A 27,948-nucleotide genomic window follows, 5' to 3' on the forward strand; every position below is an offset into this window, starting at 1 on the left:
GTACAGACTCAGTTTATATCACAATACCTACATTTAGAGCCAGTTGTTCATTCAACCTAATGAGAAACTGTAGAGATCTTTGTTTGAGTTATTATATGACGTTGACCCCGCATTGTGAGATGCTAAGATAACCAGCTGCACTGTGTTATTGTAGCTTTTTAAAACAAAGCAGATTGGAAAATTAGCCACCTTGCAAACGGTAGCTCAATCACATGACAAAAAAAAGAACCCCAGTCTATCTTAAAGGTGTGAGCTATACAATAAACATAATTTGAATTGAATAACTGACTCTAAATGTAGGTATTGTGATATAAACTAAGTCTGTACTACAGTTTCTCATTAGGCTGAATAGGATTTTGACCAGCATTCTGTAAAGCTTGACGAACCTAGCAACAGTACATATGAATGAGGCATTTGTGGGCGGAGCTTGGGCAGCTCAGTTAGTATAAGGCTGGAACTGGGGTCCATATGCTTGTTAAGGAGCTTCACCGAAGTACATTCTCTGATTTAATCAGCTCTATGATCATCTGTATGGTCTTCTCATCTGAGGAGAGAGCAGAAACACAAAGTCACTCTCAAAACTGTCTACTCAGAGAAAAGAGAGAGAGAGAAAGAAAGAGAAAGAGAGAGAGAGAGAGAGAAAGAGAGACAGAGAGAGGGGGAGAGAGAAAGGAGTTGGTGGAGAGTTTGAAAAGGAGCTGTTGTGTTGTTAAAATGTGAAATACCTTCCAGATTCATTCGGGGGTTGGCCAGTTTCCTCTCCAGCAGCGAGTCGATGAGTTTGCGGAGGTGTTTAAAGATCACCCCAATTCTGACTGGAGCCTTCAAGGAGAAATAAACACAGTCACTCTTCACTGTATCAGCTAAAGACAAGGCAAGTTCATTTATATAGCACCTTTCACACACTGCTGGCATTCAAAGTGCTTTACAAATGAGAAAATAGTCATTTTAAAAGTAAAGAAGAATAGAAATTAAAACATGATTGAACATGATAAAACAACAGATTTAAAAGAGAAACTCATTCAATTAAAAATCAAATTAGAAATTAAATTTGGATAATTAAGAATTAAATAAAAATAAAAAAAAGTACATTTGGATATTAAAGTGCCATTACAGAGGAATACAAAGATATGTGGAGAAATTGTGTGGAAAGCGCAGATTCTAAACTTTCAATCTGTACAACATTTGTGTTTGTAAAAAGAAAAGGAGATATTTTATTATTATTTGAATTAGATGGAAAGTTGTGTAAAGTGTCTGTCATCTTTTTAAGGTCGAAAATAAACAGAAGTACAGAAGTGAGGATTCAAATCTGTCAACACAGAATGCAAATTGAATGTAAATGTAACTCCCTACATAATTAACTATGAAATTCATTATGTAAAATGTATTTAAAGTAGGGATGTAAATTTTGGCAACCGACAGTTGTTAGTGATAAACCGTTACCTGACAGAATTAAAATCACGAACATGAAAAACATCTAACACAGCACTGCGGTTTATTTAAAGACTTTCCGTTTTACTGAATATACCGCGCAACAGACATGACAGTAACATAATGCAGTCACATCTGTACATTCTTAAAAATGATGGTGCTTCAAGGGTTCTTTAGTGAAGAAAATGGTTCTATATAGCACCTTGAACACTCTAGGGTCAAGAACCCTTTGCATGATTCGTGAAAGCGTTCTTCAGACTGATGGAGAATGTGCTGTAAATGGTTCTATATAGAACCTTTTTGAAGAGGAGCTCTTTATTAGAGTACCAAAAGGGTTCTTCTATTGTTACAAGCGTGTGAAGAACCATTTAACAATGTATAGAATCATTTAAACACACCAAGTGTTCCTTGAGTGTTCATGGTACCATATAGAACCATTTTCTTTACTAAAGAACCCTTCAAGAACCTTTTAAGTGTGTAGGCTGAAGCCAAAGAGCAGAGCAGAGTCAGCTGTCGCCCACATTAACCGTGTGTCACTGTGCTGTAAACCACGTTTAGGATGGTTTGTTCTCTGCTGTATCCCTTCAGTAACAGCTCTGCTGCTCTCAGTTATAGTTAAGATGAGTCAGGGAGCAGAGAGTTGAAGTCAAGCATTACCAAGTTAGGCTACTGGAGCAAGTTGCACTCTTGCGCCCTCATGTGTACAATTAAAAAATGGTCCTCAAGTTAAATGAAATACCCACCTATTTAAATATTAATTTTACTGGAAATTAAATCAACTTTTTAACAGCAAGCATTGGTTGAAAATTTATTTATTTGTTGGTTAATGGTTAATGAGTTAATCAGTAATATCTCTACACTCTTTAAAAAGATAGTGCTTTAACGGTTCTTTAGTAAAGAAAATTGTTCTGTATAGAACCATGAACACTCAAAGAACCCTTTGTATGATAAGAAAATTTCGTAACTGCATTTTATTATTTTTATCATTAATATTATTATTTTATTTATTTTTTACCAGCTATGCTTAAAATTGTGCAAATATGTCATAATGAACAGGCAGCAAATTAGTCATTTTTAATTTTTTACATTTTTTTACTTTTTCCTTCTGTTATGAAGGTATAATTTCAGAGAAACACAATTTTGGTGAAGGTGTTTATGTTCTAACCTGAAAGTGAATCCATCCATCCACAGAAATCAGTCTCTCACGATGCTGGACGTCAATGTCTCCCCCAAACAGCAGGATGGGGAACGGGGAGATGAGGGTGGTGTCCCGCAGATAAACCTTTGAATACTTCACCTGAGGGAGAAAATACAGAAACATTAGAATGCATCTCAAATTAAACTTATTTAATATTATATTTACAAAGAAACAAACCCTTCCAATAGTTAAACAGTCAGAAAAGTTTTGCTAAAGTTATGCTAATTAATTTAAATGTATTATAATTCTGCTTATTTTCAGAACTGTTTTGTAATTGATGTAGTTTATACTTCCTTTACTTGTAATGATCTAAGATGATCTTGAGGTTCTTTTTTTGTTCTGCTCTGCTCTGATCCTCACCTTCTCCTGGTAAAGCAGCCAGCCGTGGGTCTGCAGGTTGCGGTTGACGGAGGACGGGTGGACCTGAGCTTTGCCCTGTGCCGTCTCCACCGTGCAGGCCACACGCTCCTGCAGGTCCACAGAGGGGGTGTAGATCATCCGGCCCACGCTGTCGTAAAGGCCAGCAGTCAGAACCGATGCCAGAATCGGGACGTCCTGCTTGGAGAGCGAGCCTGGACCTTTGTTTTTGGCACGGATCTGCGCGGTTCTGCTGAAGCCGGTCTGCTCCACCATCCGGATCAGCTCCTGCTTCACGTTCTGAGGGAGGAAACCACCCACAACAACAAGGTAAAAAAAAAAGTCACGGCACGCATGCCCAAAACACTTCCTGTGAAATGTTTGGGGACGCCAAGCTTAGAGAAGTGCTTTTAATAAATGGGTCAGTTCTCTCTGTTAGTTCACAACAACTTAACATATTATATGAAGAAAGCTGGTAGGCCTTTTTTCAAAAACCTGCATAACCAGTTTGAACAAGATGAAATCCTTGTACATGCTGATAAAGTGATTCCGATTCTGAAACTGACTCTAGAGAAGCAATTCCTACATTTTTTTTTTATTGCAACTGATTTTTTTCCCCATGAGGTCGAATTATAATGTTTGTATGTTTTTAGGCACCAAAAACATTATTAATTTGAACATTATCATTTCTCCAACCTCTCTTTATCCCTTATAAATAAACAGACTGTTTTTGTTACTGTGTCTTTGATATATGTAAATAAGCTCTGTTCTGAATGGCTGTGTCTCATTCAAAAAGCAGACCAGGCCGAAACACTCCTTATAACTTCAGTGGAAATGGGCAGAGCTAAACTGATGGCCTGTTGAGCCTGTTGAGCCCTGTGCGCATTCAAAGATAACTGCTGATGCTATAATGCTCACCTCTTGTGGTACGGATAGAGTAGAACTTCTACTAACTGTAGAAATATCAGTTCAGCTCAGCCTTTTCAGTTGTTGCCAAATTAACCTGAATGTCATTTGGTAGCAGCCAGTCTGTAAAGCACTTTGTAGCCGAACTGTACTCTGTTTGTTTCTAGCCAGTTCCAGCAATTACAGTTGTTCCGCCGTCACTGCAGTCGACCTGAGTTACATGATAATGGCTGCAGGTCAAATCTCATCTTACAATAATCCATTTTATCAATTTCTCATTTTGTATAAGCACAAATACAAAACAACTAAGGTTTGTGTGCATAAAGCTTATCGCTACTTGATAACACATCAGTCGTTACTTGACAACGCGTCAGTGGTGATACAATTTTGGTATCACAAATAACACGGTTAGAATGCTTCTCAACCAATCAGATTGTAAGGTCGGAACTAACTGTTAAATAAATTAATAAACATACACACACACACACACACACACACACACACACACACACACACACACACATCTTTACCTCGATGGTGATAAGTGAAGTTCGGTTCAGGAAGTGTTTCCTACAGTACATCATCTCCGCACGCATTCCCTCACTGCGGACGCTCTTCCACCTGACAGTGAGCAAGCAGAAAAAGTGAAAATCACCACACAAAGCAGATTTAGGCCTCTTTTCCACAGCAGGGCCGGACGGTTCTGAGCACAGGGAGTGACTGTTCCAGAGGCATTTCCACACGGACACGCTTCAACATGGAACGCTTACAAACCGGTGAAACGTAAACAGTCAACGCTGTCCTAATCTTAATAGAGTGCAGCGGTGCAGCTAGGCTAACCAGGATAGCTGAAGATATACTTCTCTGATCTCAGTGTCGCCTCCACAAGCCAAGATGTTTTCCCAACACATTTTCAGAAAGGTTCTCTGTAGAACCATCTATAGCACATTATCTATTACTCTGAAGAACCCTTTCATAATGCAAAGAGCCCTTTAATCATGCAAAGTGAACGTTTAAGTGTTCATGGTTCTATATAGAACCATTTTCTGTACTAAAGAACCTCTGAGGAACCATCTTTTTTAAGTGTGTATATAAACAAACATTCACTGCAAGTTTAGCGTGACAGGTCACAAATTACATGATCACATAATCACAAGCTGTAAACCCCGAGTTTACCAGTATTCCCAGTTCCCAACAACACTCGAACCAGCATTAGTTTCAATCCGAATGTGTGCCTGTGCCTGGTTCAGATATTTAAAATATCAAGAGAACCTAATTCAGCTGGTTCAAAAGTGTTAAATTAGAACTCTGCAAGCAGCACATCTCTGTGTTGGGGTACGTACCCTAAATAGGCGTTATAGATGGTCAGGTGATCAGAGTTGGCAATGCCTAAAGCGTCTCTGGCCAGGTTGGCCTCTTCCTTCCGACTCATCGGAGTGGAGAACGGAGACTTCTCAGACATAGCAGCAGCTATTGTGGCCTGCAGAGGACAAAAAAACATGGTCAGCATCCAAAAAAGTGGCAACCAAATTAGTTCAGTTGGTGTGTTATGGCTATTTTAAAGCCTTTTCACACAGAACAAATCGACAACTGATATACTGACAATTTGGTCCAAGACGAGGCTCATTCGCTTTAGCTGTGCTAAATGTCTAAACAGGTTCTGTAGTAAAGTGTCAGTTGGAGGTAACATGGCCCCCCAGGCCGAGACTTGCTGCTTTTGCATCATAACTCATTATAATAAAAGCTAATAGCTAGAAATAAGGAACAATAACAGCTAAATAAAACTGTTCAAGTGGTGATGTTTCGTGTTCTTATACTGAATGTGTATCTCAGTAAGCAACTAGGGCTGCAACAAACACAATTTAATAGTTGAATAATCTATCGATTATTGAAACGAATAATCGATTATTCGGATTATGAATCACTAAATTACCAAATAACTCTTATGTAGCAGTTTTTAAATTTATCTTGAGGTTGTTTCATACATTTGCTAACTAACAATGAAGATAATAAAGATGAACACCTTTCTAAATCTAAATTCTAAATTTAAACTGTGCTCTGTGCATTCTGCTGTTTGTCTACACTCTGTTGCAACTAAATGCTACAATCACAGTCATTACTGAAACGGAATAAAGTCTGCATCCCTGCATGCTATTGTGAGAGACTTGCTCTCCTCTGAGAGCAGGTATACACTGCCGCAGAGAAGATGCGCTCTGATGGAGCGGCTGGAAAAGTGGCGAATGTTTGTGGCAAACTTGTCCTCTATGAACAGATAAATCTGAAAGATTTTGTGTAAACATTTCATTATAATGGTAACCCTTCGTCCAGCTCCCCTGTGTGTCCTCTAAGAACTACCTCCTGAAACCGTTTATGAGTGGTGGCAAATGTTCACGGCGACCTCAAGGTAACAGTAAACTGCAAATGTTCTCCTAGGTTCAGTGAATTTGGACGCACCGGTGGCCTCGACGTTAAGACAACGATGCAATGTTTAAAAGCGTATTTGGAAAGTGAACAGGGTCGCTGTGAATAACAGTTATTGCTTCTCTGTTCCAACTCCATTAATGATAATAGAGAGCGTGCAGTTTTCAAAATAGAAGATGTTACAGCTCATAACATGAAGAAGGATGGCTTTTTCGTTGATATTAGCTAACTAGCTAGCTAGCTAGCTAATACAACTATTTTACCGAGATGAAGCTTCATCCAGTGAGCCGACGTGTTTCCTCTTCAGGTGCTCCCACGCGGAGGATGTGCCCCCATGCTAGCTTTAGAGGTAGCACAACTGACAGCGTTTTTTCTGAGTTAAGCGTGAAATGCTAGCAGTCTTTTAAGGATTTTGTTCTTGAGGCTGCCATCGCGCTTTTGTTAACTCTCCAGTAAGCAGTAATGTCAAAACATTCCTAGTGAGCGTGAGAAACATGCGTAATGACGCCATCAACTAATAGACTATTAAATTGGTTGGCAACTACTTTGGTCGTCGATTTTAGTCGAATAATCGTTGCACCCCTACAAGCACCTAAACTGCTTTAAGTGGTAGTTCACAGAGGAAAAAAGAGAAGAAAATTCAGACTTCTAATGTCTGCTACTGTTTTTAGCTATGCTAATGTTTATAGATAACAGTGTCATTAATTGCATAACCACATAATTAAGTCTATTAGAGATACTGAACAACTCTACACAGTCTGAGACAAGTGTGTGATGATTTAGGCAGTTGTTAGCACCATGAGAATTGGTGAGGTATAAGCTTCCATTACTTGTTAGCTACATTAGCCTTGTAGCTCCAGTTCTAAAACAAAAGGAGCTAAACTTCAGACACCAAACATCCACAATTATTTTCTATCAATTAAGATACAAGAGTGTTATTTTGATCAAGAAAAACAGAATATTCACTTTTTTCTAGTCTGAAACTTGCTGAACGTAGTGTGCCAAACTGCCAGTTAGTTGTGGTTGTAATGCCACAACACAGAAGTGCATCTGATAAGTGCAACTCCTTTACAGGCAGTTCACAAGCTCGAACTGTTCTAATTTTCCACTTAAAACTTAGATAAACTTAGATGATGTGTAGATAATGTAGGCTATAATAATTTTGATATAAAATTATTTTGATTTAAAATGACTGATTTTTCTAGCCCCTATCTACTTGACTACATTTGGAGTGAGATGAGCAAATCTGGGCAAGTTAGATTTTTTATTTGAGTATGGAAGTACGGAAAGCTGAACTCACGATGGGCTCCAGGCAGCCCAGGATGGCGCCGAAGATGAGCATCTTGCCGATCTTGACGTTGACGGGCAGGCAGGCGAGGTGCTGGCCGAGCGGAGTGAGCGTGTGGCTCTCTCTCTCGCAGGCACCAATCTTCCTCAACAAACTGACCGCATTACATACAGCCTGCTGCTGCGGAGCGTCCAGCGAACGAGAAAGGAACTCCTCTGGAGAACCGTACTCACACTTCTGCAGACACACACACACACACACACACACATTTGTACATTTTTAAGACAAAAAATTCTGTAAAGTGTTTTACAGTATATAGTTTTTCACATGATCATGAGATCAGGAGTCTAACTGTCCTCCCTCTCTCTCTCCCTCTCGCTCTCTCTCTGTGCCTCTCTTTCTCTCTCAGGGTGGTAAATGATATATTTTGTGTGAAAAAAAAAATGTAAAGTGCGTATTAGATCACCATGATGTGAAGGCACAGCTCCTCCAGAGGAACCCTCAGGATTTCTGGTTTGGAGTAATCAATGAAGCTATCGAACCTGCAATGGGACAGAAAATACCACACCTGTGATTTATACTTTAAGGCGGGGCAATGTGGCCAAAACCTTTATCACATTTTTCCATATCAAAAACACTACTAGATGAGCGAGAAATCCGACCGGCTCCCTCTGCATTAAAGCCAGGTTAGATCAGGAGTCGCAACACAAATGTTAACAAGAGCCATTTTGTCCTTTCAACAAAAATCAAACCAGCTTGGGAGCCACAACATTTAATGTCCAGTATGTGATAATGTCCTAGTTTAGGCTAAACAATATAAATATAAATTTACTTTGCTCTGCTTTAAGCTTCGCCTACAGCCGCTTTCCTCCCATCTCTGCCAGAAAACTTTTCCTCAGAAGTAGATCAGTTAAATGTCTCTGAACATTCGACTGTTTTCCGAGGCTGAAGACGCTTCTTATTCTCCAGCTTCTTGTTCGAATTTACCCGTTCCACCTTAAATTCTAACTGAGGCGCCGAATGTAAATGCGGCACCATTTAAGTTGGAACGGGAGAATTCGAAAGAGAAGCGACTTCAGCTTTAACGTACCAGGAAACCAACTGCGCTGCTTATAAATGCGAATAATGCATCGCTGCTATTGTGACCTGCAGTCTGCACGCCAGTTCTCAGTCTTTGCGAAACAGGGCTTTCGCACTATGTTGCACACGTCCTGTCTCAAAGATACTTTACTGACACAGCGATCCACGCCGTCTCTACAACGAGACCAAAACCGAAGTTATAAAATCACTAAAGAAAACGGGTAGAATAGCTGTAACATGTGCTGCGTGGACATCCATTACCACTGGATCTTATTTCACCATAACTGCGCATTTTATCACAGATGAGTAGCAGCAGCTTCTCGTGCTCCAAACAAGAGCACTGAATGAGAGCCTTGTAGTTCACTTACCACATCACTTCCATTTGTTTTATTAAAAAAAGATATTGGAAGTAAATTCATTATGGATCATTACAAATACTTTGCTTTAAAAGTACCAAGTCACTTTAAATAACAATAACACAGAGTCACTTAGTCACTTTAAAATGTATATTGTCTCTATATTCTGTATATATTCTGTGTATATTTTGTGTATATTTAATATATTTCAGTTGTTTTTTCTTTTATTTTTATTTTTACTTATTTACTTTCTGCAGAGTGATTAGCTGAGCCTCACCACAAGCATTTCAATGCATAAATGTCCTGACATGTTGGGCAAATGACAAATAAACTTGAAACTTAAACTCGAAAGTTTAGCTCACAGTGAGAAAATATAAATGCTATATAGAAAAAAAAAAGATGCATCGAGATGCATCATTAATCGTTTTATAATCGCATTGCAGCCCTCTGAATTGTAATCGAATCGTGAGGTGCCCTAGAGATTCCCACCCCTATTCCTTAGATTAATGGAGAATGTGCTATAGGTGGTTCTATTTAACACCTTTTGAAAACAGTTCTATATAACATCAAAAAGGGTTATTTTATTGTTACACAGCTTGACATCATAATTACACTATTAAAAAGAGGGTTCTTCAAGGTTTAGTAAAGAAATTGATTCTATATAGAAAACTGAACACCCAAAGAACCCTTTGCATGATTAAAGAGTTCTTTGCATCATGAAAGTGTTCTTCATGTTCTGTTCTGGAGAATGTGCTGTAGATGGTTCTACACAGCACCTTTTTTAAAATGGTTCTATATAGCTCTAAAAGGGTTCCACTATTGTTACAAGCCAAAGAACCCTTTTTGGTACCATATAGAACCCCTTTTGCTAAGAATATACACCAGAACCTCTTTTGGTGCTATTTAGAACACTTTTCAAAAAAGTTCCAGTAGAACCATCTACAGCACATTCTCCATCAATCATGATGCAAAGAACCCTTTAATCATGCAAAGAGTTCTTTGAGTGTTCATGGTTTTATATAGAACCATTTTATTTACTAAAGAACCATTGAAGAACCTCCTTTTTAAGTGTCAGAAATAATAGTAATAGTATACTATATATAATAATATCAATACAAATATTAATTATATAAAAGAACATCTATCCATACACTGTATACACGCTTCCCTCTACACACAACAGCAACACTTCAGAGTTCCAGCCTTCACTGATATTGGACTGAGGAACTGAACAGTATAAACATTTCATCAAAGTTGATTTGTGAATTAACAATATTCTGTGGAGCAGATCAGCATGACAAGCTGAGCAGATCATCACGGTTTCACACACCTGAATTTGGGGTAGAGGCGGAAGCAGAAGCCGTTTCTCACTCGTCCTGCTCTGCCCTGCCTCTGGAGAGCGCTGGCTTTACTCACAAACGTCTCCACCAGAGAGCTCATCTGACTGCTCTCATGATACCTGAACACACACACACCATCACTCGCTTTTGCCAAAGCATCCAAATCAGATTTTCAGACTTTTTATCTATTAGATGTTTGATAATAATATCTTTTCATCCACAACCACTTACTACAAATTACATTAGGCTGCATAGATCAAAGGTTTTCAGAAAATCCTAAAAGAACATAACTATTATTTTTGTGTACAACTACATATAACTATAGAGCAGACTAATTTCATAGTAGATACTGAATTATTCATAGTAGATACTGAATAATTCATAGTAGATACTGAATTATTCATAGTAGATACTGAAAAATTCATAGTTACTGAATAATTTTTAGTAGATATTGAATAATTCATAGTCAATACTGGATAAATCAAGGTAGATATTTAATAGTTTATAGTAGTTACCCAATAATTGATAGTAGTTACTAAATAATAAGTCTTGAAATTACTGAATAAAAAATAATTTGAAATTTGGAAAGCTGGTCTCATTTTTTGAGCGTTCTTTTGTCTTACCGGTTCTCTTTCGTTTTCCCTGTATCAATGACAAACACCACATCTGGAATGGTGACTCCAGTCTCAGCGATGTTGGTGGAGAGAACAATCTGAAACAGAACACACGCACATATTGACTCCTCACCTGCTCAGAGTAACAGCAACACAGCAGCTGGAACCAAACCTTGCAGTACCTTTCTCACACCAGCAGGGGGCACTGTAAAGGCTGAGGCTTGATCCTGAGAGGAGAGCGTAGAGTGAAGGGCGACAAGCTTATACCTACAGACAGCAAAAGGTAATGATTACACCACAATGAAAAACACACATTTAAAATAGCTTCTCAAATAATTTTTTAAAGCTTACATATAATAATAATTTACATTATGTAGATTAAATATTGGAAATATGGTAATTATTTACAGTCTATGGGTAAAGTCATTGTGTTATGGTCATTTTTGTTTTTTAAAAAATTTGAGATCATCATCCACAGTTCTGTTAATTATTTTTAACAGCTTCTTACTAATTATTAGAAGCCTGTGAAGTTACACAGAACAAGCACATAAGAATATTTTATATGCAACCAAACTGTTTTTATATTATTAAAACCTTTTGAATACTGGTGCATCACAGATCTTTTGACTTTTATCTGAGAACAGAGAGATTTAAGGAGGAATCACCTGTCCTTGGAGCTGAATCTCTTGTCTGTGGTCAGAAGGTCAAAAAGCTGCTGAATGTGGGCCAATCCAGGCAGAAATACCAGCACAGCCCCGTCTATCCCTGCAAACTGGGGAGATTTATCTGTATACAAGAGACACCAAAGGAGGTTTTTAATGCAATTTAAGTAGGGTTTGACTGACCAGTTAATTTGGGATAAAGTTCTGGGATCTGTAATTTCCCAAAATTCCCACAGATAGGCCGGACTGAAAGTTCATAGCCCGGATATTTATGTCAGCGATACAACACAGGACACATTCACTAACAATAACAACAACATGCCTGGATATTAGCAGGTTTTGTTATATTGTTTTCCATTAGCAGATTCATATTGGACTAAAATCATCACTAATCTATCAAATCGCAGAAATAATCCAGGAGAACGAATCCGGCTCGAACAGGGTTTTGCTGGACTCCAGCAGTGGTCCGTGTTTGCAGGGTTACCCAGGTAAGCGAGCAGGTCCAGGATTAGGTCCACATTGATCTTGTTTGGGTTCATGTACTGCAGGGCGTGACGTGTACGGTTGCTAAAGTGATCCAGCTCTGGACCTAGATCCCATCCAGCAGCAGAGTCCCGCACAATCACCTCCTAAACACAGACACACAAAGTGCTGCATATCAACTACAGCTACCACTGTATCAGCAGTATGGGCATTCTGTAAGTTCGGGTAACACAACAACAACAACAACAACAACAACAACAACAACAACAACAATAATAATAAATAACAATGACAACAGTAATAACTAGAGAGGAAAAATTTGTGAAGGAACTTTAAGTTGGCTTGATAAAGTCAGCTAATAACACTTCAAAAGTTAAAGCAGGTGCACAACACTTTTGACTGGGTTTATATAGTAATTCAGGCAACTGCTATAGTGCTACTTTGAGGTTGCTATGGTATTCTAGGTTTTTGTTAAGGTGTTGCTTGGTGGTTGCTAGGTGGTTGCTAAGGTATTGCTAGGCCATTGCTATGGTATTCCAGGTTGTTGTTAAGTGGTTGCTAGGTGGTTGCCAAGGTATTGCTAGGCTGTTGCTATGGTATCCCAGGTGGTTACTATGGCATTGCTGGGCCTTGCTGGGCCATCCCGGGCCATCCCAGGTGGTTGCAAAAGTGTTGCTAGGCTGTTGCTATGTTATTCAAGATAGTTGGTAAGATGTTGCTAGGCTGTTGCTATGGTATCCCAGTTGGGTAAAATGTGTTAGCAGTGTTAAAAAAATTAATGGTGTTAATAATTGTAGCAGTAATGCGCTATTAATGCGCTAACTTTGACATCGCTGCTTTTCATCTATGAAAGTGCTTCATAACAATAAAACAAAAACTTTGAAATATACAAATAACATAAATGTGTTTAATGGTAAAAATAATAAAAAAAAAACTAAAAACGTAAATTCAATCACTGAAACTGAGATAAGCAAAGTCATTCAGAGTGGTTTGGTGTGAAACGCTCTGTTCTGGAGAAACTTACTGAGTCAGAATTGTTCACAGTGGTGGTGATAGGAACCAGACGTCCACCTCTAAAAGCTCCCTCACAGAAAGTTATTACATGAAATGGTTATGAATACACTGCCTGATGTCTGAGACACTGTTCTACGACAGTTTTGGCCTTAAATATCCATTCATGGTGGAAGGATACATGCAGGATGTTGTAAAACAATCCCCAAAGAAAATATATTTTTTCTGATTTTTTCACTACTTTCCCACCATCAACATTCCATATAAAACCCAGAAGACACCTGTAGGTTCACTGGTGGTTTTGAATAGTAAATAAAATGTCTATATTTGTGTTGTAGTCATGGTGACCCCTGGTTCCTATCACCACCACTGTAAAGCCATCTGTGTCTGTAAAATCAACCGTTTTACACCAAACCATTCTGAATGTCTCAACAACTGAATAATACTGAAATTTAAAAAAAAATGACCGGAAATCCCTTTAAAAATAGCAAATGTTTATGACTGGACAGCAGCATTAATGATTGTAGTTTAGACTCGTACCTGATGCTGTAGTGTTTTTCCTCCCTTCTGTGTGATGGAGACGCTAACCTCCTCCTCTTCCTCCACAAACCTTTGACTGTAATCCGAATCTTCTTCCAGCACATACCCAGTCTCCTCCACGATATCCTCCAGGTGGAACACCTAAAACAAACAGCAAATACAAACAACACTTCACTTACATCACTCAATCCTTAGCACAAAATCATGCTGTTATTTATATGCATTATTTCTGACTCAGGTGGAAATCTGTATGGAAAGTGTGGATTCTAAACTTTCAATCCATCCCACATTTGTGATTTAAATTTGATATAAAGTTATTGTTGTATGTACAGTCTTGTTTTGCAGAAAGAAAAACACCCTTTGCATTTTTGCCATATTTTTGTTCCTTTTTCATTTTTCTGTTACAGTGCAGACTGTCCGCAGTAACAATACTCCACATAACTTCATCGCAAATGGGTGGAACTACAGTGCTGCAGGCTGAATGATCAGTCATATGTAAGAGTTGATGGTTGTGACACTACAACAAACTTTAAAGTTTGAAACAACTTGGTTTTCTGTAATATGGGTCCTTTCCCCACAGTACAGTTAATAATCCTCACCTCCACAGGGAAGGTCCTGCCAGGAATGGTGACCACAGGGCAGCGGTTAAAATAGCTGGAAAACTTCTCGCAGTCCACAGTGGCGCTCATCAGGATCAGCTGCAGGTCCGAGCGCTTATGGACCACGTCCCTCAGGATGGTCAGCAGGAAATCAGACTGGACGCTGCGCTCATGGACCTGAGGATGAGAAAAAGGCACACAGTAATCAACTAAACTAAACAAACCTTATCCTAAAGCTCCAATCAGGAATCACTGTAAAAACTCAGGCCAGCTTTCTTTACTGTGATATCAATCACCAGCAAATGAAGTTAAACACCTAAACAGTCCCTCAGAGTTTATACACATACATTGCCACTGTGTACAAAATTTAGCAGACATCTATTATAAAGAGGCACATAGTGCTTGGACCCTGATGATTGCCCCAATGTAATTTCGTCTTTTGTAGTGTTTACAGTCCACAGAAATCAACATGTTCTCCAATGATTACAGACACAAACTGAATGGAAGTTGATTGTCTTGGCTGCTAACAATGATAATTTTCATATAATCTTTTTTCGCCCACCAAAGTTACTAAAGAAGGAAACCCAAACAGGCAGCAACCTATTCCTAAAATTACAAATCAAATCTACACAATTTACATAAATGTTCAGCATTCAAAGGTTTGCAGGTATGGTAAATAATAATAATAATAATAATAATAATAATAATGATAATAATAATAATAATAATAATAATACATAACAATAATTAATTGACCAAAGTCAGAACCAGAAATAGACCCACTCTGTAACTGCTGTCATTCAGCTCCAGCTCCACATGCTCTCGTCTTTTTTCATCACTTTATAGATACTGGTCTGAAATTTTTTCAATGATATCAGAGGTTTTAAATGTTCAATGAAAACTTAATGCAGTTACAGCACTGTCTGGAATTCTCCCCGTTACAGAAGCAGTCCCTTTTGGCCAGATGCCTTATGGTGCTAAATTGCGAAAAGAAGAACTCATCAACCCCCCTTCTCAAATCCTTACACTGCCTACCAGTCTGTTTCAGATAAATGTCTTAATAGTGCAGGAGCAGCGTATTTATTTATTGCTGCAGTGATATGAGCCGAGCAGAACTCTCAGATCCTTAGGAACTAGTCAGTTAGTCCTGCTGAAGGTGAAGTCTAAACATGGAGAAGCAGCGTTTAGCTACTATGCTGCTCTTAAATGGAACCAGTGGACAGAGAGCATTAGAAGAGCCCAGACACTGGACACTTTTAAATCTGATCTGAGCAGCTTTCAGCTCAGTTTAAACACTGTTAGCATTTCTAGTCCCTTTTTCCTCTGTAACGGCACTTTTTTATCCTAATCTAACTTTTCATTTTAATTCGATTCTTCAACTATCCTAATTTTATTACTAATTTGATTTTTAATTTAAGGACTTTCTCTTTTAAATGTATTGTTTTAATCATGTCTCAATCATGTTTTTAATGTTATTTTCAACTATGTTTTTCTATTTGCATTTACCTTACTTTTTTTTAAACAACTCTGTATTTTCTGGCTCTGTATTTTCTTATTTGGAAAGCACTTTGAATGACAGCAGTATATGAAAGGTGCTGTATAAATACACCTGCCTTGCCCTGCCTAAACTGGAAATTGCCTGCCTCCCCAACTAATTCTCTTTGGATTAGGCATACACCGTACCATGCTACCCTTGAACGTATTCTACTGACTTTAAAAGGTTCCAGTGTAAGATTTAATTAAAAATGGCAGCCTTTTTTAACTGTGAAAAAGCTTTCCAACTGTACTGTCCCCAAGTAAAATTTATTAATTGTACCAGAACGTTGACCGTTGTTATATTGAATGTAGTTAATAATGGATCCATATATTATTTATTTATTTTTCTCACATCATGTTGTTGTTTGTGGTTCATTGTTTATTAAAACATATATTCAAAAATTGCAAAAAATAAAAACAAGTAATAATTGAATGTGGAGAAGGGGGCGTGGCCAAGCGTCGAATGCGGGACGGAGAAGCCGGTCTGGCTGAACCAGCGGGTTAAGTAGCTGATAATGTTCACCTGTGCCTTGTTTCTGCCAGCCTACTTATAGGCAATCTCTTCCTTCAGTAGGCGGCAGAGCCCAGAGAGAGAAGGAGACCACTGAAGGCGTGAGAGCTGAGCTGAGCTGAGCTGATGAGATCTGGCAGAAACAAAGCACAGGTGAACATTATCAGCTACTTAGCCCGCTGGTTCAGCCAGATCGGCTTCTCCGTCCCGCATTCGGCCACGCCCCCTTCTCCACATAGAACTTATCAGAACTTAGGATTTTGGTATTGGCCACTGTAAGCAGTTCATTATCGTTTAACATATTGGCACAGAAATTTCACACTGGTGCATTGCTAGAAATAATAAAAAATGTCCCCAAAAGCTCAAACATTTCTGCGATTAGCAGTTCTTTGACCTACGATCAGAAGCCTTTCCAAAAATAAAACAGGTTTAAAAGAGAAGACTGATCAGAGAACAGCCTGAAGGCAGCAGAGTGAGGGGTGCGTTCACCTCGTCCACGATGATGTGCGTGAGGGAGTTAAGGAGGCGGTCCTGCTGGAGCTTCCTCAGGAGGACGCCGGTGGTGCAGTAGAGCAGACGGGTGGAGTCAGAGGAGCGGTTCTCCATCCGAATCTGATATCCACACAGAGTGTCCTGCAAAACAACCACTCCATTACCACTGCACATACTGTTAACTACTCACATTAAAGCGACAGTTTACTTCCTTAGGTTTTTTAAAACTGAATGCTAGCAAAACTGAGTTGTTTTTAATTGGCTCAAAGGCACTTTACTTTTTGTAAAGTGTTCTATACAACACCCAAAGGTGTTCTTCTATTGTTACGATGTCAAGCTTGTAACAATGAAAGAACCTTTTTGGGTGCTATATAGAACCTTTTTCAAAAAGGTTCCATAAAGAACCATCTACAGCACATTCTTCATCAGTCTAAAGAACACTTTCATGATACAAAGAACCCTTTAATCATCTAATCTATATAGAACCATTTTATTTACTAAAGAACCTTTGAAGAACCATCCTTTTTAAGAGTGTAGGGCTGATTTTGGGGTTTATTTTGTAAGATCCCGGTGTTGCAGGCCCTGAAAAAGCTCTATTTGAGAACTCATGAAACTCATGATATTTCACACATGAAATATCAAATATAGGCAAATCTTGACCCCTGAATTTAAGTGTACCATTACAAACCCATCCAGCATCCTCACCTTGCCTCCAGGTTCGTCCTCACTGCCCAGCTCCTGACTGACCCTGCTGGCCAGACTCATGGCTGATATCCTCCTGGGCTGAGTGACCGCAATGTTACAGGGCCGCGCCTCGTTTCCCCCAGCCAGCAGCTCCTCCAGAATAAACTGCGGGATCTGTGTGCTTTTCCCACTGCCTGTCTCTCCAGCCACCACCACCACACGGTGGCGCCCCAGAGTCTCCAGCACACGTCCTCTGTGCTGAAACACAGGCAGCTGCTCTCTCTCGGACCGCAGCCTGCAGGCCAGTGCAGATTTACGCAGCTTCAGGAGAAGAGCCCGAGACTCCTCCCACAGCCGCATGTCCTGAACTGCATGCTGGGGCCCCTGCAGATCATCCTGAAGAGCCAAACTTTCCCACGAGTCCTCGGGCTCGTCTCCGGGATCCACGGAACCACACCTAGGAGTGTTCAGAGACCAGAGAAATGGTTATTTATGTGAAAGATTTTGTACACTAGTATAGTGCTGTACTCTGAACAGTATATTAGTATCATCGGAAAGCTGAACCTGGCCTGCTGGCTGTGGGGCTGCTGCTGTTTGAGGCGGGTGAGCAGGCGGGCGATGAACTGATCACGGGGTTTATTGATGGCTGAGCGAGTCTGTTCTTCCTTCTGCTGCTCACTGTCTCTCCACTCCAACCACACGTCACGATATGGAGGTGGAAGAAGCTGATGCACTGACTGAGAGAGAGAGAGAAGTGAATGGGAGGGGCTAAACTGCTGAGTTTAGTCATATATAAATATGTTCATGGTTGTGACTTCATTACCATTACGATTGAGTAAGGCCTAATCCCATTTCATCCCTTGCCTCTACCACTACCCCTCCTTTTTTCAAGTCTAGGGGTAGGGTGTCCTGATTGTTGTTGAGAAATGGAGTGTAATAAGGGAAAAAATGGCAAGATGACCACGCAAGCAACCAAAGAAACCCACAAATCTGAGTATTTTCTCCTTAAAAAATCACAACAACCATTGTATTATCTTAGTTTAATGTTGTTTCAAAGTATTGTGGTCCTTTTCTTCATAACAAGCTTAAAAAAATTGTTAGTTGCTTGCAGATGTCTCAGTAGCTAGCTAGCTAAATTTCCCATTCCACCTTAAATGGGACAGCAGTTACATTTTGGCACCTCAGGCATTTCAGGTGGAACAGGAAATTCAAACAAGAAGCTGGTGAATAGTTGACTTCAGCTTCATATCAGTGAAGAATTAGGGGTGGGTGATAAGAAATAATTGCCCCCCCCCCTTTTAAAGGCATATGATTCCCTAAATGTAACTAAAGCCCAGTAGTGAGGTTGCTGAACTTTACCCTCCTCTGCTATCACTGCAGACTGGCAGGGTCGCCTACAGAGCACCGCTAGTTGCCTGTTTAGTTCACATGCTCTTTAAAGAGGAGACAGGTAGGACTCACCTGTCCCTTCACCAGGCTATAGAGAGCCAGTGTGGCTCCTAAATGCTGCGCCTGCATGCTGTCCTCAGTCAAGATGGTGGGACAAACTTCCAGCACATCATCCGGCCTCTGAATACGAACCCTGACGCACAAGAATGTCCACATTTACACACAAATACACTGCCAAGTTAAAAACGTAATAGCTATTAAGAATATTTTTAGGTATTTTTTTAAACATCTCAAGCATTTTGAATACAATATGAGGTTATTAAGTGATAAATAATACACTGTAATGATCTATTCATAATGATGCCATGAGATTTGATCACCACTTTTCAATCTGATCATATCTGGACACATCTAACATTATTCATATTTACAGTTTCCTACTAATTAGGGAAATCTATGAAGGTGCACATAATGAGCATTAGATTAATTGCATGCATTTATACAAATGAATTAGCTTCATATTACTGACATTGAATCAGCGACTGCAAATGTTTGAATGTGAGCGTTCATACAAATATGCACACAGGTTTAACAAGCCAAACACAGCCAATGGAAAGATCACATACTTGCATTTCCAGTATCTTCCAGCAGGAACCTTCTGGAAGGACGGCGGTGGGCTCTTTGGAAGGTTTTTCCTGCACCAGTCGATCAGGAACTGTTTGGGAGATTTCCCGGTCCAGCTGCGGCCGGTGTAGTCAAAGTCCCGGATGTCTTTCGGCTCCTTCTTCTTCTCCGCTAGAAAGCAAAGACAGATCAGGGCCAGAATGCACCAGAGCACCAAAACCAACAGGATATGATATTATTTTAATCTAACTAAAACAGGTGGAACGTTATTAACACTGTAATGTTTCAGAGAATGGGCTCAGAGTAGACTTAAACAGGAAATCTAGCGATTTTTCAAAATTTCTGCACAGTAAAATCAGAAATGTAAGTTTTCTTTGGGGGCTATTTTGCCTCACAACACTGTGCATGTACTTCACCACAATAAACGGATTTAAAGAAAGACACTGCAGCACTAAATCTTCTCAAAACTATCATATAATAGTATATCAGACATCAGGCAGTGCAATCATAACCATTTCATGTAATAACTTTCTGTGAGGGAGCTTTTAGAGGTGGACGTCTGGTTCCCACTGCAAACCACCACTGTGAACAATTCTGACTCTGTTATATATATATATATATATATATTATATATATATATATATATATATATATCTTGTACACAAAAGCGGTGTCCCAATTCAGGGGTTGCATCGTTCAAAGGCTGCATCTGAAGGCGCGACTAGTGGCGCGACTAGGCTGTCCCATTTTGAAAGCTCCTTCATATGCAGCCGAGAAATGTGTCCTTCTTTTCCATGGCAACGACGGATCCGATGGGTGGGTCCTTTGCCAGCCAATGTATCCCGAGGTTCATTGCGTGTCAGCAAGGATTCAATTACATGGCATTATCAACAGAGGAGTGAACGGCAGCTGAGGAGCCACTGTGGTCTGAAGCAAAACTTACGCTAACGTTTTGTTTTGTTTTAGGGAGGAAGGAGCAGACAGAGAGAAGCATCTCCAGCTCTAATAAATGAAAAAAACAAAAAACTAAAAAAAGCGTTTCGTGACACAACAGTAAGGGCGGGAACAGCGGTGCTGTAACGCAAACAGGAAATCCGCCATAGAGCACACCGTCTCATTTTGGTGCAGCCTTCGAAGAACACGCCTTCATAGTCCCTGAATTGGGACACAGCTACTCTGTTGGGCACAATATCATTATTTCCTGAAATATTCAGCCAATCTGAGCCGGTCAGTCAGGAACCTTTTACTGAAATTTGGTGATTTGAGGTAGATTTACTGTACTCTCTTAACAAAGATGGTTCTTCAAGCATTCTTCAGATTGTTGCAGAATGTGCTGTAGATGTCAAGTTTGTTCCAGTAGCAGAACCCTTTTGGGTGCTCTATAGAACCTTTTTCAAAAATGCTCTGTATTAAACCATTTACAGCACATTCTCCATCAGTCTGAAGAACGCTTTGACGATGCAAACAACCCTTTAATGCAAAGGGTTCTGTGAGTGTTCATGGTCCTAAATAGAACCATTTTCTTCATTAAAGAACCGTTGAAGAACCATCTTTTTTAAGTGATATCTTGTCTATTGGTAAATACATTTTTCAGTGTGTTGCTCACTCTTCTCTGCTGGTGCCTTCTCAGCTTGTTCAAACAGGTTAAAGTTGAGGTCCTCGTTCGCTTCCTTTACAGGCGCCGGCTTTTTCTCCTCTTTCGGAGTGTCTGTGACTTTAATGGCTGGGTTAAACAGCGGGTGAGACTCCAACGGCTTCATCTCTGAAACAAAAACAACAGTAACAAAACACCTTCAGCTTTCCTCCATCAGCTTTCAGTCCTCTGTTTATTAATACTATTAATACTTGTCAGGATTCTATCACCACTTTTAATTTAAAGTTTAATTTGTCTCACTTCATTTGAATAGTCCACTACAGCCCCCTATAGATTATCTACGGATGTTCAAATTGTTAACAAACTATCTGTTGGAACTCAGTTGATTCTAAACAGTGGTGGGGTTAGGGTTAGGATTTGGACCAGGGTTAGGGCTAGGACCAGGGTGAGGGTTGGGTTTAGGTTTTGGGTTGAGGTTAAGGCTAGGGTTAGGATTAGAGCCAGGTTTAGAGTTACTGAACACACTGTGCAAACTTTTGAACAACATTTTTAAACAGTTGATCTGTAGCGTATGAGAGTGTATGACCTTGCTGAATGACCCTGATGCGGTCCTGCGCCGTTCGTTGGCCTATTTTGTCTTTCTTGGCTTTAGCGTCTGCTGCCATTTCCTTTGCATCATACAGCTGGGCGGTCAGCATCAAATAGCGGTCATTCTAGGAGGAAACAAATTCATTTACAGCAAAACACAAAGCAGCCAATGCAAGAAAACAACACAATCCAGAGCAATATGGCCTGTAGTGTTACTGCACTGTAAAACCAGCTCCAGACAAAGGCTCGTCTAACATTCTCTTCCAAAATTAAAGGGTAATTCCATCAATTTTTAAAAAATATTTCTTCACATTTTTCACTATTTTACCATCATCAATATCACATATAAAAGCTTGTGTAGGTCTCTACAAATCAACCATTTCACTCTGAACCACTCTGAATGACTATTTACATCTCAGTTAGGCAGAAATTTTAGAGAAACAGTGGAATTCCACTTTAACAGGCTGCAATAAGAGCATCTACTCATTGAAAGGCTTTCTGCTACACTCTGAAATAAAAGTATGAAAGGGTTCTTTGGGATGATGAAACAGAAGAACCACTTTTGGTTCCATAATGTCTATAATTAGATGTGAGAGTGTGAAGCTTTTTTGTTTTTAAGAATGTAGATGTTGAACATTGCTGTGAGGATTTGATTGAGCATTAGTGAGGTCAGGTACTGATGTTGGATGGTCAGTTCTGAATCACTCCAACTCATCCCAAAGGTATTGGATGGAGCTCCATCACTTCAGAGAACACAGTTCCAGTGCCCCACAGCCCAATGCTGGGGGGGCTTTGTACCCTCTAACCCACGCCTGGCACGTCTGACCTTAATTAGCCAAATCCATTAATAATCTGGATCCTTTTTGACTTGTAGTGTATTTAAGAAGGTAAAATAAAGTAATCTGGACCTACAGGATCAAACTTCTCATTCAGCTGTGGATTGTTCGAGCCATCTGCACTCCTCTCCTCCTCTTCACTGCTCTCCTCCTCCTCCTGCTCTGCATACCTCAGGATCCACTCTTTCACGTTCACTTCATCATCCTTTACCTGCGGCCGAGGACACACTTATTGTTCAGGTCAGACTGCTTACAATACAACACGCATTCTAAAACATGTCTCTTCACAGCAGTTTGGTGTCTTCTGTAGTTTTAGAACAGACTTGATGATGTGGTTTCTGACACTGTATGACTCACTGTTATCTACAAACATGGACTAAAGTATGTCACATACACTACTGTTCACAAGTTTGGCATCACTTTTTATAGTAATAGCTCTTATTATATTGACTTATAACTTATACAGTATAGACTAATATAAGTTATATAAGCACATTAAGGGGCCCATATTCTACATTTTTCTTGCCCCCCCCCCCAAGATCCACTTTTGACATTTGTGTGGCTTTATGTACCAAAAACAGCCACAATTTACTTAAACACAACAATTTTTCAGCCTCTCTTCACCCCTTACAGTTAAACAGACTGCTTTCGTTAATGTGCCATTAACAGTGATGTATGCAAATGAGCTGCGTTCTGATTCGACTGTGCCTCTTTCAAAAAGAATGTGTCACTGAAACACTCCTTATAACTTTTGTGTGAGTGAGTGGGGCTAAACCTATGCAGGCTGGATAGGTGGATTAACATAATTGTTCTGGTTTCTGTGACACCACAAAAACAATACTTTCAAAAAGTACCACATTCTGCTTAGTTTCGTTATACGGACTGTACAGACTGGAGAGTGAATGTTTACATACAACAAACTTTTTCTTGTCTTTTTTTTTAGAAAAGTGAGAACAATTTGTTTTTTGCCTTTGTTTTTTTTTTCCAAATAAAAAAAACATAATATTATAATATTGACTACTAACTTCCTCCCTGCTCACAGCCTTTTGTTGTTGCATCCTGCCTACCAAACGGTCTGTAGCCTGGTACCGGTCTGCAGTCTGGTGTTTGGAAACTTCTGATATAGACTCCCAGCAGGGCGAACAAGTTTAAAAGCATTAACTGAAATCCTGATGGTTTGCATTTTTCAGCAGAGATGTGAATGTGATTGGGGTTTTCTTCTGTTTGTTGATGATTTACCTTTGCTTTGGGCTTCTCCTCCTGTTTGAGCTCCTCTTTTCTGACCGTTGCCTGGCTCTGCTGTTTTTGATCCTGGAACTTGGCCCGACTCTTGTTGTTCTCCTCTCGCATCCTCTGGCTGAAGCCTTCCGGCAGCTCATCTTTGAACAAACCAATGGGTCAGACAAATTTCATTAGCCTCTTGCAGCTGTAACTGTATCTTGTAGTTACGCTTAGCAGCCATTTGATTGGACACATGAAGCCTATAGCTGCACTATATACAGTTGTATGCAAAAGCTAAGTTTGGCTTTTATGTTTTCATGACTTTGAAAATAAGTTAATCCTCTGCAGAGAACTTCTGCACATCTTAGTGCAACATTACTGTTTATTTGACCCTCATTTACAATGTAGGTGAGCCAGTGTAAGCTGCACTATATAAGAATTTAATGTTAAAACTGAAAGAAGTATCGTTTCTAAAATATGGTGAGCATGCATCACTGTGAGTCGTCCTGTGAAGCCTGAAATACTAAACATCAGAGGAGTCAGGTTGGGAGTTTTTTGGATGACGCCACACACACAAGCTCAAAAAAAGATCCGGCTCAATATTTAAGTCTCAAATGCATGAGTTCTCTTTAAATTCTCTATCAATCATCAGATTCATGCTCAAGGAAGGGGACCAAAGCACAATACATGCTACAAAACGTTCTTCTGCACGCTGCATGCAATTACACATTTCCACCAGAGAGGTCTCCAAATCCTCAAATCTTACACAGTGCAGCCTGAAGCCAAAAGCAGCATCCTTTACCTTCTCTCCTGACAGATTAACTTATCAGGGATTCAGAATCTAAATAGTAAAAACATAACTAATGCTAAAAAGTACTAATAATCATAGTAGTAAATTAAAAAAATACATCAATAAACCATTACAATTACAATAATTTAATAACGTAATAAATAAGATAAAAATAAAGGTAAACAAAACATGTAATTAACAAAATAAATAAAGTAATAAAATATGTAAAACTGTAGCTTAGCAATATTAAAATAAATAAGAACAGAGTAATAAAATGAATTAACAACTAAAAACATACCAAAAAATGCCTTGAAAAGTTAACTAAACTAGTAAATCTAGTAAATCTAGTAATCTAGTAATCTAGTAAAACAGTGTCAGTCTGATTGGAGGTGGTTGGAGAATAAAGGTTTAAAATGTTCATGCGACACCAGTGAGTAAAGCTTTAGAGTTTCTTGTAGTGAAGTCCAGTCCTCTGCTGCTCTACAGCTAAAAGCAGATTTTCCCAGTACAGTACAAGCTCACTGCACCTGAGAGGTGATCCAGTCACTGGAACGAGTCTGATTTACACTGAGCATGAAAAAATAAAATGTGGGCTGTGCAAAAGCACATTTTAGAAAAAATACAGCATAATTCTGAATTTGACCACTAGTGTTCAAATTCTGCACACAACTGCAGGTCTACAGTTACAGGCTGAAGCCCACTTGTTGCTGCACAGTTTACTCCCTTCATCACTGGTCAGTTTCTGACCAAAGGACTGCTGTTGTCCAGATATTAATTGGGTGGCGATCCATTCTCAGCACAGCAGTGTCACTGACATGTCAGTAGCTTGAGAGTCGTCCACCAACCAAAAAAACATCCAGCCGAGAGCGGCTCATTTTATAAAGGCAATTTTACCATCTTTGAGATTCAGGCAGAGCCAATCGAGCGCCGAGTGCAGATCCCCTCCGTACAGCATGCTGCTTTTCATGGCCTCTTCTATGTGAGCTGTCTTAAAGTGGAAGTTCTGCAGAGCTGTGTACAAATCCTGTCAAAACAAACAAATAAACAAACAAAACACTCAGTATCTGTACTGTCTCAAGGGTATTGTCACAAATATGGATAACGTCACATGCACCAGCTCAAAAAGAAAATCTGGCTCGATGTTTAAGTCTCAAATGCAGGAGTTCTCTTTAAATTCTCTGTCAATCATCAGATTCATGCTTGGGGAAGGGGGCCGAAGCACAACCAATGCTACATGTTTTTCTGCACACTGCATGCAATCACACATTTCCACCAGAGAGGTCTCCAATTCCCAAAATCTTACATAGTGCAGATTGAAGCCAAAAGCAGCAATCTTTACCTCCTCTTCTGACTGCTTAACTTATCTGACTAACAGAGAAATGCTACCTTTTAGGCATCCAGATCAATCTCAATCAACATAACCAGTAAAAGAAAACACAATGCATTTTCAATACCAGCAGCTTTTTAGTGGTGAGCCTCCCTGATATTGGCCCTTTGTCGCCATTCTCCTGTGTGTGGTCGTTGATCATTTTGATAATTTTCTTTTCCAGGTCCGGCTGAATGATGACCTTCAATCAGAGTGCAAAGAAACAGTCCATTAACTACTGCATGGCATTCATCACTGCAGGTTTATGAGCAGTAAAGGGTGCACAGTGGGACTGCATGATATCTATCGTTTGTTCATTGTTATCACAGCACTGGCCTATGCAAGACTGAAATGTTGTCTGTTTTTAAGAGCATAATGAACAATTTCTAACGATCCACATCAGATTTGTTGTGAGACAAGAAACAATTACAAAGAATGAAATAATTCTTGTTAAAATAATGCAAGGAAGTATTTAATATCGTTGCTATTAGTAAATATATTACATATGTTAGTTACCATCTCACAATATGTAGCAACATATCCACTATATGGCTTTGCAATCACATTGTGCAGTAAAATTACAATCTGCTACTTTGCTCACATCGTGGAGTCTTATTCCATAAACATTTGCTTCAGCTGGTGTCTTACTTTGAGGACTGATTTATCTGAGGCTCCACTGGTGTCAACCTGTGAGGTGCTGGTGAGGCTGTATGTTTTTGGTGCTGGAGAGGAAATAAATAAATGAAAATGATGAATTCAGCACAAATACAGCAACCTGAAGTATAATACACGCTTAAAGGGGAAGTCCACCAATTTTTTAAATGTTCTTGATGATGTACTGGTTAAGATGTGAACAGTCATTCAGAGTGGTTTAGTGTGAAATGCTCTGCTCTAGAGAAACTTACCAAGTCAGAATTGTTTACAGTGGTGGTGATAGGAACCAGATGTCCATTTATAAAAGTTCCCTCACAGCACAGAACGTTATTACAAAATAGTTATGAATGTGCTGCCTGATAATAATATTATTATTGGTTTTGACATAAGCTTTTGGGCTATAACTCAGCAGAGACGTACATGAAGGGTGTTGTGAGGCAAAAAACTCTTTTTTTCAGATTTACAACTATTTTACTATCATCAACATTCCATGAAAAGCTCGGAAGACACATGTAGGTTCACTGGTGGTTCTGGATAGTAAATAAAATGTCTATATTTGTGCTGTAGTCATGGTGACCCCTGGTTCCTATCAGCACCACTGTAAAGAAATCTGAATCTCTATAATCAACCACTCTGAATCACTGTTTACATCAAAACCACTAAACTATGGAGAAATTATGAAAATATTGGTGGAATGCCCCTTTAACCAGCCTAAGCTAATATGAGCTGTAAATCAGGGCTACTGTAAAGTGGTTTGATCTTTAGCTAAAGAATGAAGTCTGATGCTGAGACCTTTGGTTTTACTCTCCTTGTTGGGGGGTTTAGGGCAGTGGGCTCTCTGCTGCTGTGGTTGTCCTGTAGAGTCCGGCGCGCTGTTTACAGCTCCAGCAGCAGACGGAGCTGCAGATTTCTTCTTTTTCCCACCCATGGAGACTTACGGACTCTTTAACTGTATGATCAGATGGATAATGTGTGATCAGCGCGTTGGAGAGCGAAGAGAAACACACAGAGATCTTCATTAAAACCACACACACAACTCACTACTGCAGAGGGAAGCCGGGAATGGTTCAACTTATTTCAAAATAAAAGTCTCAGACAGACACTCGTTTGAAGTCTCACATTACTATCATGCAAAAATATTTATTTCAAGTGGCTTATCAAATTGTATCATATCATCATGAAGTTATGGGTGAAAAATTACGATATGATACCGTTATCGTGATAAATTAAATCAATATATATTTCTTAGCATATTGTGGGTATCATCAGTATTTAAAATGAAATTAAATCGAACAATTACCTTTAGATTTATGGAGCTCAGGAAAGAACATTTGGTTGATAGGTGACAAGTTAAATAAATAAACAAACAAACAAATA

The 27,948-nt window shown here is 39.4% G+C and overlaps 1 protein-coding gene across 1 annotated transcript; it reads right to left on the reverse strand.

Annotated features, from left to right (window-relative positions):
• Nucleotides 1-352: 352 nt before the first annotated feature.
• On the reverse strand, nucleotides 353-27,647 carry dhx29 (DEAH (Asp-Glu-Ala-His) box polypeptide 29). The gene is made up of 28 exons (XM_036595419.1): nucleotides 27,364-27,647; nucleotides 26,566-26,639; nucleotides 26,006-26,119; nucleotides 25,446-25,575; nucleotides 23,780-23,919; nucleotides 22,617-22,751; nucleotides 21,703-21,829; nucleotides 21,129-21,284; nucleotides 19,525-19,693; nucleotides 18,971-19,091; nucleotides 18,074-18,246; nucleotides 17,531-17,966; nucleotides 16,823-16,966; nucleotides 14,287-14,463; nucleotides 13,688-13,828; nucleotides 12,138-12,282; nucleotides 11,657-11,777; nucleotides 11,174-11,258; nucleotides 11,001-11,089; nucleotides 10,368-10,496; nucleotides 8,068-8,143; nucleotides 7,614-7,838; nucleotides 5,236-5,372; nucleotides 4,423-4,513; nucleotides 2,990-3,286; nucleotides 2,597-2,728; nucleotides 726-822; nucleotides 353-544 (listed from the first exon to the last, which is right to left on the reverse strand). Exons 1-28 carry the CDS (start codon nucleotides 27,497-27,499, stop codon nucleotides 486-488), a joined length of 4,056 nt encoding a protein of 1,351 aa, XP_036451312.1. The 5' UTR covers nucleotides 27,500-27,647; the 3' UTR covers nucleotides 353-485.
• Nucleotides 27,648-27,948: the final 301 nt, after the last annotated feature.

The sequence above is a fragment of the Colossoma macropomum genome, unplaced genomic scaffold (genome assembly GCF_904425465.1).
Source record: "Colossoma macropomum unplaced genomic scaffold, Colossoma_macropomum, whole genome shotgun sequence".
Lineage (NCBI taxonomy): Eukaryota > Metazoa > Chordata > Actinopteri > Characiformes > Serrasalmidae > Colossoma > Colossoma macropomum.

Bases quoted from the DNA above. Each gene is read 5' to 3' on its own strand.
- dhx29 (XM_036595419.1), bottom strand. From the start codon at position 27,499: ATGGGTGGGAAAAAGAAGAAATCTGCAGCTCCGTCTGCTGCTGGAGCT. The intron at 11,778-12,137 runs GTAACCCTGCAA...TCTTGTATACAG, and splicing joins GGACCTGCTCGCTTACCTGG to ATAAATCTCCCCAGTTTGCA. The intron at 2,729-2,989 runs GTGAGGATCAGA...TTTCTCCCTCAG, and splicing joins GGCTGCTTTACCAGGAGAAG to GTGAAGTATTCAAAGGTTTA.